Source organism: Anomaloglossus baeobatrachus, chromosome 5, assembly GCF_048569485.1.
Source record: "Anomaloglossus baeobatrachus isolate aAnoBae1 chromosome 5, aAnoBae1.hap1, whole genome shotgun sequence".
In the NCBI taxonomy this organism is placed as follows: Eukaryota; Metazoa; Chordata; class Amphibia; order Anura; family Aromobatidae; genus Anomaloglossus; species Anomaloglossus baeobatrachus.
In genome coordinates, this window is record NC_134357.1 from 561,255,649 (window position 1) to 561,270,163 (window position 14,515).

The 14,515-nt window shown below is 42.5% G+C and overlaps 1 protein-coding gene across 1 annotated transcript in view; it reads right to left on the reverse strand.

Moving 5' to 3' along the window:
• Positions 1 to 4,020: 4,020 nt before the first annotated feature.
• The window catches only part of LOC142312316 (uncharacterized), a 116,331-nt gene continuing 105,836 nt past the window's right edge, over positions 4,021 to 14,515 (reverse strand). Inside the window, exon 12 of the mRNA XM_075351243.1 lies at positions 4,021 to 11,461. Within this exon, the coding sequence (XP_075207358.1) occupies positions 9,804 to 11,461 (1,658 nt within the window). The 3' untranslated portion in view covers positions 4,021 to 9,803. The remainder of the gene's footprint in view (positions 11,462 to 14,515) is intronic.

The window sequence follows — 14,515 nt, forward strand, 5'->3', positions numbered from 1 at the left end:
CTACATCTCTGGAAGAGGGGTCCCACAGTTGCACCCTAGCAGTTTGGGTTATGGCCCCAGGCCTGGGCCTGTGTTGGGGTGCACCTCTGGATAGTTATCACATGAGCTTAATAATAGAGAATGGGGGTTCACTGGCCTAGGCAAGTGAAGATTAGCTTCACTTGGGGTACACAACAATTATCAAAAAGAATAGTTATGTGTTTAGAAATTCAAACAAGAGGAGGGAAAATAAAGTATTTTTGTATCTAATATGGTGATCCCAAATGAATCCGTGCCATCCTTTCTTCTTCGAATTAGTCACATGTTTCTTGGCATGTTTTTTGTTTGATCCCATCTTATTTAAGTGGTGCCCTCTGCTAGCTTTTGCACGCCTCAGTGTGTTTGAGGGGTCTCTTTTGTCCATTTAGTCGATTCTGATACATACCTGCCATTGCAGGCTGTATTTATTTAATCTCCCCTGATGAACTCTCTGTTCAGATTTAAGAGGGAAACACGTTGGGAGGGTCCTTGTTTGTTCAGGGTAGCTTGCATCACTTGGGTGCTGCCCTTGTAAGGGTGGAAACAACTAAATGGGGCATGACAGGGGTTAGGACCTTACATTTTATCTGGATCCTGCCTCTGAGAAACCCTCTAATCCGCCTGTTATCATCATCCAAATTGGTGGCGTTTGATCTGCCCGTGGTGAATTGGGTGAGATCCATCCTTTTATTGTATATAATTTAAATGTGTTTTTGCACAATTTGCACTGCACTTTATGTATTATTTTAAAGTGAGTAATTAAAAGATATTTTAGTCTTTGGTCTGTTAGATTGTCGATTCAGGACTTTGGCAACACTTGTCTTCTTGGCAGAATTGTATTTATATTTACACTGACACCCTGTCCACGAGGGCACAGGGAAGAACGGGAGACAGAGTGAGTCGCGCAACCACCGTCGCGACTCTCCACTCGCTCACAACCCCAACAGACCCTTTTCACTAGCCCAAATGAAACAGAATTTCGTTGGTTCAGTAGTCCACCACCAATTTGACATAAGATATAAGCCTGGTCCGTTAGCAGGATTATATGGGGACCTATAACAGCACAGGTACCATGTAATACTAAACCGAGCACTCAGACATGAGATTCGTGGATCGAGATAAAAGGACAACCCAGTATTAAATTACATATTTAATAGCCGTAAGAGCACACTAAATAAAACGATATTTACACAATGAATTTACAGTTATATTAGTCTGAAATGCTGATACAAGTAAGATATAGGTGCAAACAGATATACAGATGAATCAGTGCTGGTGATGGCACAGCACAGGGGTGGCACTGTGAAGCCACTAGTTTCTTTGGGACTCCCGACATGTTTACTGGACGTAGCTTGTCTTAGCAGAACCCCCTCCAAAATATCCGCTGTGGTTTTCAATAACCCATATACCTCCCACATATCGCCCATCTGGTGACCTATGACAGGGCTAGCCATGGGATGTGCCTTCAGGTTCCAGATAATAGAGAAATGGCAGATTTCCTCATTAATTGGCTTCTGAGCGTCCCACGTGGACGATATTACCATCATGTTTCCCATTATGATTTTATATATCCATAGCTAGGAAACATGTGTCTATTACCTTCCCTCTGCTAGTTATTAAATATGGGCTGATACGAACATCCCAAAATTAAGAAAAACTATGTGTGACGTGCATCCTGCTGTTCTGAGGTAAAAAATATACCAGCCATACTTGTAGAAGCTATGAACATCACAATTTTATAATTTTTACCCAGGAGTCAAGCTGTTATAGGTCCCCCTTTGAAGCTTCTCTGAAACTAGCAATTGCTCTCCTACTTTCTTAGCTTAATTACTTTTGTCACCAGTGGGTCCTGCTCTAGTCAGGCTGCTTCCTTGCTATAAATTACTTTGTCACCTACTATTTGTTCCAAGATCTTGGTATTAAATTTCTATCCTGGATACGGTGACCTCTTCTTTCTGCAGGTCAGGATGTGTAGAAATGTGTATAACTGGAACTGTTGACTGGCATGTATTGATATGCCACATTCCTCACAGATGAAACCAAACAATTGAGATGGGCAAATGTATGTTTTTTTATTAGTTGCTCAAAAATTCTTCACAGATAGATATTCTCCTAATAAAGTCAAGATTTCCAGTTTATTAACCTTTTGGATTGAAGAAAAGCACTGACGTTGTTCATTATTAAAATGAATGATCAAAAATACAAATTGCTAATAATTGTGCACACAGTGAATAGAGTTAAACAGAATCCCTGAAATGACGACAGCTCTGTGCGGGATACTGGATACTTGTCATGATAGTAATGAAGTAACTGGGAATTGGGACTCCTAAGCTGGCCCTCAGGCTAGGAGAGCCCCTAACTGTCCCTTATCCTAGAGGTATGCCTGGTGGTGGCGAAGTCTGAACCACCAGCGTAACACTAAGGCGGGCTTTACACGTTGCGACATCGCTAGCAATTGCTAGCGATGTCCAGCGCGATAGCACCCGCCCCCGTTGCACATGCGATATGTGGTGACTGCTGCCGTAGCGAACATTATCGCTACGGCAGCTTCACACGCACATACCTGCTCGGCGACGTCGCTGTGACTGCCGAACAATCCCTCCTTCAAGGGGGAGGTGCGTTCGGTGTCACAGCGTCGTCACCGCGATGTCCTTAATCGGCCAGCAAATACAAGCGGAGGAGCGGATATGAGCGGGACATAACATCCCGTCCACCTTCTCCCTTCCGCATTGCCATCGGGACGCAGGTAAGGAGATGTTTGTCGCTTCTGCAGGTTTACACACAGCGATGTGTGGAGCTGCAGGAACGACAAACAACATCGTATCTGCAGTCGAACCGACATTATGGAAATGAATGACGTTACAGAGATCAGCGATATTGAACGCTTCTGTGCTCGTTCATCGTCACACCTAGGATTTACACGTTGCGATGTCGCTACTGGCGCTGGATGTGCGTCACTAACGACGTGACCCCGAATATATATCGGTAGCGATGTCGCAACATCTAAAGCCCCCCTAACTCCTGAGAAGCCCTAGTCTTATACCCCCCTCACCCTCCACACTGGGAGGGGGCCAGGACTGGAGTGATAAATCCCCACACTAAGGCTGGAGTCACACTTACCAGTGACTCACGTGAGTCTTGAATCGTATCACCCAGCAAGGCCTGCCATTTTTCGGACAGAAGTGGATCAGCTGCATGCATTTCTATTCAGCTGACCCGCTCATGTCCGGAGAGCGGCAGACCATGGCGAGTAATATGATACGAGTCACTCGCAAGTGTGACTCTGGCCAAATAGACAGGGAGGAACTAAAACTCCAACTCACAGTAGTCACTCAAGGAGGTAAAGACAATATGTGCACAGAGGGGAAATAAAGAAAAGGAAGGAAATACACAATGATATGGGTATCTCCACATTACACCAAGATAGCATACAGCAGTGCTCCAGAAGCTGAATTGCCATGCACCAAGACCAGTATGACTTTCGCTGTATTCGACATTTCGGCATGGAGGAACAGGATCAACTATCTTTTAAAGGGTGGAGGTGGCTGTGATAGGTCTTCAGTAACCTGTGACCCAAGCATCAATTCACAGGCTAGCAGGAATTAACTCCTGCCAGAATGATCACCAGGGAGCACAAAACTGGTTAATGCCCGACTCTTACTAAGGGTATCGTCTCACTAAACGACGTACCAGCGATTCCGACCACGACATGACCTGGTCAGGATCGCTGGTGCGTCGCTACATGGTCGCTGGTGAGCTGTCAATCAGGTAGATCTCACCAGCGTCCAGCCACCAGCAACTCGTGGAAACGATGCTGCGCTTAGTAACCAAGGTAAATATCGGGTAACTAAGCAAAATGCTTTGCTTGGTTACCCGATATTTACCCTGGTTACCAGTGCACACCGCTTAGCGCTGGCTCCCTGCACTCATAGCCAGGGTACACATCGGGTTACTAAGCAAAGCACTTTGCTTAATTACCCGATGTGTACTCTGGCTACGTGTGCAGGGAGCCAGCACTGGTAGCCTGAGAGCGGCGTATGCTAGTAACCAAGATAAATATCAGATAACCAAGCAAAGATTTTCGCTTAGTTACCCGATGTGTACTTGGTTACCAGCATCCGCAGCTTCCAGACGCCGGCTCCCTGCACATTCAGATCGTTGCTCTCTCGCTGTCAAACACAGCGATGTGTGCTTCACAGCAGGAGAGCAACGAGCAAAAAATAAACCAGCACTGTCTGTAACGATCAGCAATTTCACAGCAGGGGCCAGGTCGCTGCTTAAGTGTCATACACAGCGAGATCGCTGATGAGGTCACTGGTACGTCACAAAAAACGTGACTCAGCAGTGATCTCGCTAGCGATCTCGCTATGTGAGAAGTACCCCTAAGACCTCCTTCACACATCATGCTTCCAGTATGTGTGATGTCCATTTTCACACATATCAAAAGAGACAGACACACGTAGACCCATTAAAATCAATGGGTTTGATCACAAATCTCTGATTTCACATGAATGGTGCGTCCGTGTGGAGCACACGTGTCTGTGTGCTCCACACGGCGACATATCAGTTTTCTGCCGAATGTCACACGGACCACACGGTGATGTGATCCATGGGACATCAGTGTGGCACATGCTGGAGAAAACACAGGTCACAAAAAAATAAAGACATTTTTATACTTACCTGTATATCCTGTTGCTTCCATGTCCCACTTATTATGCTCATGCATATTCACTGCACTCACTATGGATCTGAAAGCAACAGCAGCGCAGGAAACAGCGGCACCAGAGACTGGTAAGTATACAAGTTCCTGCTGTCCATGTACTATCTGGATGTCACACAGATAGCACAGGGACAGCACACAGAACACACAATCATACACACCTTCACCACAGACTGTGCAAAATGTTTGTATTTTGCACGAATGTGTGAAAGAGGCCTCAGCAACACAGAACTGTGTTAAGACTCTGCGGATTGAACAGCATCCGAAGTCGCCATGACACCTGATGCATATAGAGCAGCACATCGTTTGAGAACACCGCCTTGCAGATACATCTTGTCACATTGGTTCACTTTATTTGATGACCTTTATTTGATGATAGCAATCGATAATATTACCATATAAATAAGAGGATGTGATTTTTTTACGTCTTTTGAATCCTATAATTTAACAGTTGTATGACGACTTGTAATGCAGCAATCGTAACAAGCGTACCAACATCAGAGATGCAAAGGCCAAAGGAAGAGTCAAACTGGATGTGTCTGCCTTGCTCTCCTATTGTGGATACTTAAAAATACTGAAAATAGTAATTTTATTCTTTCTTCATGTGGCAATAAAAGGAAATGTTTAGTAACATGTTTTGAGACCACATAACTATTTGAGTGATAGGAAACAGAGGGTGTGTATTAGTGGAACACACTCTGATTGGGCCACAGTTAACAGCAGGCGGATCAATTAGTTGGACTAGTAAAAAGCAATCTATAGTAACGCTGTCGTCAACAGAAGCAGAATATGCTGCAGCAGCACATGCGAGTCAAGAAGTTCTATGGTTAAGACAATTGCTAATAGACCTAGGACAAACACAGTTGGAACCAACAAAAATAAATGAGGACAATCAAGGATGTCTTGTCCTTGCTCAGATGGAAAGAGTTAGGCGGGCTTTGCACACTACGACATCGCAGGTGCGATGTCGGTGGGGCCAAATTGAAAATGACGTACGTCCGGCATCGCATGTGACATCGTAGTGTGTAAAGGTTCGATGATACGATTAACGAGCGCAAAAGCGTCGTAATCGTATCATTGGTGCAGCGTCGGCGTAATCCATAATTACGCTGACGCGACGGTCCGATGTTGTTCCTCGCTCCTGCGGCAGAACACAGCTGTGTGTGAAGTCGCAGGAGCGAGGAACATCTCCTACCGGCGTCACCGCGGCTTCCGTAGGATATGCGGAAGGAAGGAGGTGGGCGGGATGTTTACATGCCGCTCATCTCCGCCCCTCCGCTTCTATTGGCCGCCTGCCATGTGACATCGCTGTGACGCCGCACGACCCGCCCCCTTAATAAGAAGACGGGTCGCCGGCCAGAGCGACGTCGCAGGACAGGTGAGTCTATGTGAAGCTGCCATAGCGATAATGTTCTCTACGGCAGCTATCACAAGGATATCGCAGCTGCGACGGGGGTGGGGACTATCGCGCTCGGCATCGCAGCATCGGCTTGAGATGTCGCAGCGTGCAAAGTACCCCTTAGCCCAAGAACCAAGCAGTGATGTGAAATATCATTTTTTGAGGGATCACCAGGAACAAGGAATCCTGAAATTAGAATATTGTCCACCTGAAGATACGACAGCAGATATTTTCATAAAAGCATTGAATGCTGAAAGACATCAGAGACTAATGAAGAAATTAGGCTTAACTGAATAAGTCCTTACTGTTGAGAAAGGGTGTTGGTATATACAACAGATGAAGTACTTCTTTGTATGTGTGAAGGAGGACTTTGGGCTGATCTAACAGTAGATGGCAATGTTGTACACTTTCCTTACTCACTGTGTTGTAGAAAGTCTCTTATGTTCTTTTTGCTTTCACTTTCTCTCTTCCTGATACAAATACCATGATAAGTGGCTGAATATATTTCAACCTCATGTTCCAGAAGTAAAGAGCTTGTTTATCCCATGTAATCTGCTCTGTGAACTTTCTTCTGCAACTGGGAGGATAGAAGCTGTGCTGTGCAACAAAGGAGACATGTGGTAAATGATATTTATTATCTATTTTGCGTGGTATTACTACCTTGTTTCTCTGAAAAGAAAGCCTATCCCAAAAATAAGCCCTAGCAGGGTTTTTCTGGCTTTTTGGAGTATACTTATAACATAAGCCCTACTACAAAAATAAGCTCTAGTGTACCATACTATAATAGTATCCTGAAGTAGGGCTTGGGCAGCCCTGTCAGGATATGTAACTTTTATTGGTGTACATTGCACTCTTGTGTTGCTGTGAGCCCCAGAAGTTTATAGTTGTCTGCTGACTAGTTAATGGAAATGAATGTTCACACCTTCCCCAACTTCCCCTCTGTGTCGGCATCAGTGATTGGAACATGTGTTAAGGGCAAATGAATATTCATCTACCCTATTCCTCGCACATAATCTTACCTGCCCCTCTGTGCCGGCGTCAGTGAATGGAACGTGTGATTGTGGTAAATGAATAGTCACCCCCTTTCCCAGCACACCTGACTCTCTTGATCTGAATGTGACAGCATGTATTTCTATGAAGCTCTCACGCGCAATTCAGGAGAGCCGCCGGCAATACAATCCTCGGACAGAAAAACGGCAATCTGACAATCACTGACACTGGCACAGAGGAGTGGGCGGGGGGGGGGGAAGGGATATTCATATTCCATTAACAAACATTCCAATCAATAACGGGAAGCCAAAATAAAAAAGAATTAAGACATACCCTGAAAATAAGCCCTATTACATCTTTTGAAGTAAAAAAATAATATAAGACCCTGTCTTATTTTTGGGACAACACAGTACCTGGTTTAAGGGCATAAAAATTCAAAGTTTGAAAAGTGCGAAAGTTTAAACTTTTATAAAATGTTTGATACGAAGAAGGGAGAGATCAGAACATCCTTGCGGAGAAATCCAGTTAAAGACAAAAACTTTACTCGAACAAGATAAAACCACATACAAAATTGTAGATTGTTCAGAAACCTGACAAGTTTCTGGCAAATGTACAAACGCTCTTAGTCTTAGGACTTTTTCCTACGACTAGGGGCGTTTGTACATACACCAGACATACGTCAAGTTTCTCTTTTATAACCTATTGGCGAGAGCCGCACCTGGATCAAGCACCCGCTCCTACCATCACGGATTGAGACATAATTCACAACATGGTGAGCTTTTCTCCTCCCCCCCATTTTGGCAAATGTTTGATAAATTAATTTTAAAAATAAAAACACATAATAAACTAGCAAAATTTACCACTAACATGAAGTACAATGTGTCCTAAAAAAAACCCTTTCAGAATCATTGGGATATGTTGAAGTGTTCCAGAATTATTACCACATAAAGTGACACTGGTCAGAATTGAAAAGTTTGGCCTGGACAGTAAGGTGAAAACAAGCTTTGGGGTAAATAGGTTAAAAACAAATGCTATTTCTAAGATTTTTGGATCTTACATTTTTACTACAAGGGGAAAACTTTACTGAAATTCAGAATATGAATATGGCTTCACCCCTTTATGAGTAACAAGTCTTAATTTCTGATAAAAACAAACATTTCATAAATAAAACATTCCACATTCTGGATATGAAAATGGCTTCTCACTTATGTGAGCTCTAATGTTTAACACAAGTTGTTTTGAAAGAAAAGCATTTCCCACAATCTCAACATAGATATGGCTTTTTTCCTTTGTGACGTTTTTGATGTTTAACCAAATATGATTTACACAGAAAACGTTTCACACAATCTGAACACGAAAATGACTTTTCCCCTGTGTGAGTTCTCTACTGTCTGACAAGAGTTAATCTACGTGCAAATCATTTTCTACATTCTAGACCTGAAAATGGCTTCTTCCCTGTGTGTGTTATCTGATGTTTAACAAGATTTGATTTATTTACAAAACATTTCCCACATTTTTTGCAAATCAGAGTTAATGGTGTGGATTTTCCACTCCTTTGAGGGTGGAGTTAGAGGGGGACTGAACACTCAGGACAAAAAGACATTTGCAATCATACATGACATAGCCATGATAACTAAATGATGCATATTAACCCTAGAACGCATACCTGGGGCCTCGCAGGCCTGGTAGGTTACTTGTTTTCTATGGTAGATTTGTATGGTTGCGCGTTCTAGGGTTAAGGCACTGGATACAGGAGGAGGCTCCATCTACAAGGGAAGTCGTTGGCGAACTACATAACCTTTTGAGGTTGGAGAAACTAGAAGCAGAAAGGGACAAAGACAATAAGACTACCAAGCTATTTAGGAGATGGAAAACCTTTATAGAAACTCATCTCACACAGAAAAAATAAATAATTTGGTGACACCTTTTAGACATACGAAGTGGTACCTTCTAAATGAAATTCAGGGTAGTTTGGGAAGCTTAAGTTTTAATTAGCGGGGACTCGAGGGAAGGGCGAAGGAGAGCCGCCACAGCAGGAATAAGGCTTGACATTGATATTGGAAATATTAGAGAATGACAAAGGGGTTCAGGGGTCTGTTTTACATGTGTTACGTTTGAACTTTCTAATATTGACTCATTATTTATCATTGCAAATTGAAAAATAGTTTGGAATATTAAGCTGGGTTTTATCCCTTTCTTAGGCATATTCTGGCAAAGAATGTACACTTTTTTTTTTTAATCATACTTCTTTTGCTATGGTTTTGTACAAAATTTGTAAAATCAATAAAAATTGTTTGGGAAAAAAACCCCCCAAAACATTTCCCACACTCAACATGAAAATGGCTTCTCCCCTGTGTGAGTTCTCTGATGTACAAGTCTTGACTGAGAATTAAAAGATTTCAAATGTCCTGAACATGCAAATGGATTTTCTCCTGCATGAATTCTCTGATGTATAACGAGTATTGATTTTTTTGCAAAATGTTTCCCACATTCTGAACATGTAAATGGCTTCTCCCCTGTGTGAGTTCTCTGATGTATAACAAGATATGGTTTATCTGCAAAATTTTTCCCACATTCTGGACAAGAAAATGGTGTCTCCCCAGTGTGAGTTCTGTGATGTATAACAAGATGTGATTTATCTACAAAACATTTCCCACATTCTGAACATGAAAATGGCTACTCCCCTGTGTGAGTTCTCTGGTGCTTAACAAGACATGATTTACCTGCAAAACATTTCCCACATTCTGAACATGAAAATGGCTTCTCCCCTGTGTGAGTTCTCTGATGGATAATTAAATTAGATTTGCAATTAAAACACTTCTCACATTCTGGACATGTAAATGGCTTCTCCCCTGTGTGAGTTCTCTGATGGATAATAAAGCTAGATTTGTAGTTAAAACACTTCTCACATTCTGGACATGTAAATGCCTTCTCCCCTGTGTGAGTTCTCTGATGTTTAACAAGACATGATTTACCTGCAAAACATTTCCCACATTCTGAACATGAAAATGGCTTCTCCCCTGTGTGAATTCTCTGATGGATAATTAATTTAGATTTGCAATTAAAACACTTCTCACATTCTGGACATGTAAATGCCTTCTCCCCTGTGTGAGTTCTCTGATGTTTAACAAGATGTGATTTATCTGTAAAACTTTTCCCACATTCTGAAGATGAAAATGGCTTCTCCCCTCTGTGAGTTCTCTGATGTGCAACAAAAGGTGATTTATCTACAAAATATTTCCCACATTCTGAACAGGAATATAGCTTCTCCCCTGTGTGAGTTCTCTGATGTCTAACAAGATGTGATTTATCTGCAAAACACTTCCCACATTCTGAACATGGATATGGCTTCTCGCCTGTGTGAGTTCTCTGATGTACAACAAGTTTTGATTTTTTTACAAAACGTTTCCCACATTCTAGACATGTAAATGGCTTCTCCTCTTTGTGATTTCTCTGATGTGTAGCAAAACTGGATTTATCTGCAAAACGTTTCCCACATTCTGGACATGAAAATGGCTTCTCCCCTGTGTGAATTCTCTGATGTACAATAAGATTTGATTTTCCTACAAAACATTTCCCACATTCTGAACATGAAAATTGCTTCTCCCCTGTGTGAGTTCTCTGATGACTAATAAGTGAAGATTTGTGGTTAAAACATTTCCCACATTCTGAACATGAAAATGGCTTCTCCCCTGTGTGAGTTCTCTGATGTTCAACAAGTCTTGATTTAGAATTAACATATTTCCCACATTCTGAACATGAAAATAGCTTCTCCCCTGTGTGAGTTCTCTGATGTTTTACAACAGAGGATTTACGTGTAAAACATTTCCCACATTCTGAACATGAAAATGGCTTCTCTCCTGTGTGAGTTATCTGATGTCTAATAAATACAGATTTGCATTTAAAACATTCCCCACATTCTGAACATGAAAATGGCTTCTCCCCTCTGTGAGTTCTCTGATGTCTAATAAATGCAGATTTGCCGTTTAAACATTCCCCACATTCTGAACATGAAAATGGCTTGTGAGTTTTTTCATGTCTAACAAGTCTGCATTGATTATTAAAATTTTTACCACACTCTGAACATGAAAAGGTCTTCTTTGTTGTAGAACTTCTAACATTCCTTTTGTGACTTTTATTTTCCTTAATAGTCTGTGATGAATTAGAAGATACAACCTGTTTAATAGGATCAGATGATAGATCCTTGCCGTAAATCACTGAGGATACAGCTGGGATAATGCAATGTTCTTTATATGTGTCTTCTGGCACACCAAGATCATATGATTGAAAGTCTGAAGAAGTAAGAAGTCCCTCTGATCTCTTAATACAGTCACCTGTGAAGAATAACACTTATTATTTCTTCAATAATATAAACTTTGGAAAACATTTTTTAATTATATCAAATGTTCATTAAAATTGCAACCTGCAGCAAAATTCGATTATTTACTAAGTTACTGGTGACTAAAGATGAGGAAACCACCTGCAGCTCAGCTCGCCGACCCGAGGGTGCACTCGCGGACCTTTATTGAACCAAACTTTGAACCTTTACTGAACCTTTCCGAATCCCATTGAATTCAATGGGAGGCCAAATGTAAGGCCCAGAAAGCACATTTGGGGAGTCGAAAAGCTTCCAAAATAGCATAAATATGTTTTACAGTCCAGCACCTCTGGTTTGGCATAGCCATTTGCTTCCTAGGCTATTGGCAGAAGAAATGTAAAGGTGGATGAGAGACAGGTGTACAGCTGGTGCTCCCATACCCCTGCCAGTACAGACAAGACACAACTTAGAGACCTATGTAGTAGTCTCGACATTAAAAATCTTTCCAGGGACACAGCAGTACTGTAGCATCAATTGCCCCCCTACCCATAGGGCGTTAAAAGAGCAGGAAAAGATGGTCCATGCAACACACAGGCCTTTGCGCCAGCATTTTCATTTGAAAAAGTGAGCACACATCCACCGTGCCTACTGCAGCAGCACATCCAGGACATAATACTGCCAGGCTGATTCATCATGCAGTGCATATGTGATGTCACCCAAACGTAGTACCGCCACTAGGTTTGAAGCCTAATCACGCCTGGCCTTCCCCAATCTCCAGGTTCTGTGGAACCAGCCATTTATCAAAGTTGGTCAACAAAATACCAAGAGTGGTCCATGCAACACACAGGCCTGTGAGTCGGCATTAGAAATAGAAAAAGGAAGACATGCTACAGTCACCGGTCTATGCCTCTTGGTCACAGAATCCTGGCACTACCCACATGACATAAGTTTCACCCCCATTTTGTAGTCTGGACATTAAAAATCCTTACAGGGACACAGCGGTACAATACCATTAATTGCCCCCCCCTCCCCATAAAGCTTTAAAACACCAGGGAGTTACAGTCCAGGCAACACAGGATGTGGGCGGTATTTTTTTTTCTTTACAATCAAGACATGCATTAGTGGGCCAGTGGCAGGTGTAGGCCTCTGTTTCCAAGAACACTGGCAGTAACCGCTTCACAACATTTGAAGTAACATCTTTTAGTCTCTGCCTTCTGAAACAGCAGTACAATATCATATTGCCCCTGCTCCTTAGAGAATTGCCCCCCTCCCCACTGGGTTTTAAACACCAGGGAGTTATGGTCCATGCAACACAGGTTGTGGGTCGGTATTTTTCTTTTAAACAGTGAAGACATGCATTACACTATTGTCCAGTAATGAAGAATGATATGTAAAGATCACAGATTTTGGTAGTCCTAAATTCTTGGTAAAACCTCATTAATGACAACTTTGAGTGGGACACCCAACTACTGGGCTCATGAAGTGTTGATGACAGGAGAAGGAAGCAGCAAATGCGGTTGATTTAGTGACCAGGTAGGGATGGTAGTGTAATACTTATATATGTTCTGAGGATTTCGATAGCGTAGGGCAATGACAATCAGAGATGAGTTCTTGGTACAAGATATTTTATATGTAACCACGGTAGATACACAACGGAAAACACAGCGGTACAAATACACAAAATACCTTCCCGAAACGGAGCGAAGGGAATTCCCGGGACCACGCACCGGACTCCCCCAGGGAGACCACCAGAGCGAACCCCTATACAGGGACTGTCCGGCAATCACCCCGGAAGGCCTAAATGCGCAGCAGCCGGGACACAAGGGGCAAGCGGTAAAAGTCCAGGAGTGTCCGTACGGGATGATTGTCCAGAGTGGTTACGAACCAGAGAGAACCGGGCAGAGTGCTGACCGAAGATGGCAGAAGGAATCCGGGCACAGCTTTGAGAAACCGGGTAAGGTCCAGAGTCGGTCGGTCGGTAGTCTTTAGGAGGATCCAAAGGTAATCAGGATTAGCAGCAGCAAAGCAGGAGCACACAGCAAGCAGTATACTCAGGCACTGGACTAGGCTTAGAGGCGGCCTTTTAAGCAGCTGGACAGGAAGTAGGGCAACAGAACAGTAAACTCCATGTTAACCGAGGGCAAACTCATTCAAAAGAGAACTGGAAAACCTGGAAACCTGACAGGTAGTCTGCATTTTTTTTAAACCAAATTTTTATTTCTTTTCTTGTAATGGTAAAATAGGGTACAGAATGAAGAAAATAAGGGTCAACAAATCAAAATATCAAATAACATAGTCTCTACAATTTATCTATCAAATATTTGTCACGGTCATCAAATTTGCTCCTTCCCCTTCTTCGTCAATGTATATTTCCTTTATTCAGTCCCCGCTACCCCCCTTCAGCATTCCTTGATAACTTGTTACAAACATTACTTATAAACACTATCCCTCGCATTCCCCCCTCCCCTCTCCATGCGACACAACCCAGAATTTGGCCAACTATACTTTCAGCTCACACAGGGACCCTGACAGATCTTCCTTCATGTACCATTCCGTAGACACAAATGTGGACATTATTTGTATTATTTCTTCTCTAGAACATATAACGCTTATGAACTTTCTCCATTTACTAAAAAATGTTGCGGTCATCCTTTCTTTCCACCTTTCCACCATCACCTTCTCCAACATGAGTGTTTTTTTCAATTGATTAACAAGTTCTTCTTTTGTTGGTATTTCCTTCACCAGCCACTTCTGAAGAATAGCCCTTTTACTTATCATTGCTATATCATGGAAAAGATTCGGTAATCTGTCTCCCCCTTTCTCTCCCTCCTCCCGATGCTGATACCTACTTGTTCGTCTAATCCAATCGACTACATGTGTTAAGATACAGGCCAAATTGTACCCCCTGATGTTAGGTAGTCTGATCCCTCCATTTTCCGTTGATAACATTAGCTTTTTGGCACTAATCCTCGGCCTATATCCCTTCCACACAAAATGTGAGAACGCTTTTGTCAATCTGTTCACATCCGAGTGTTTAAGAAGCAATGGGATTGTCTGCATTGGATAGAGA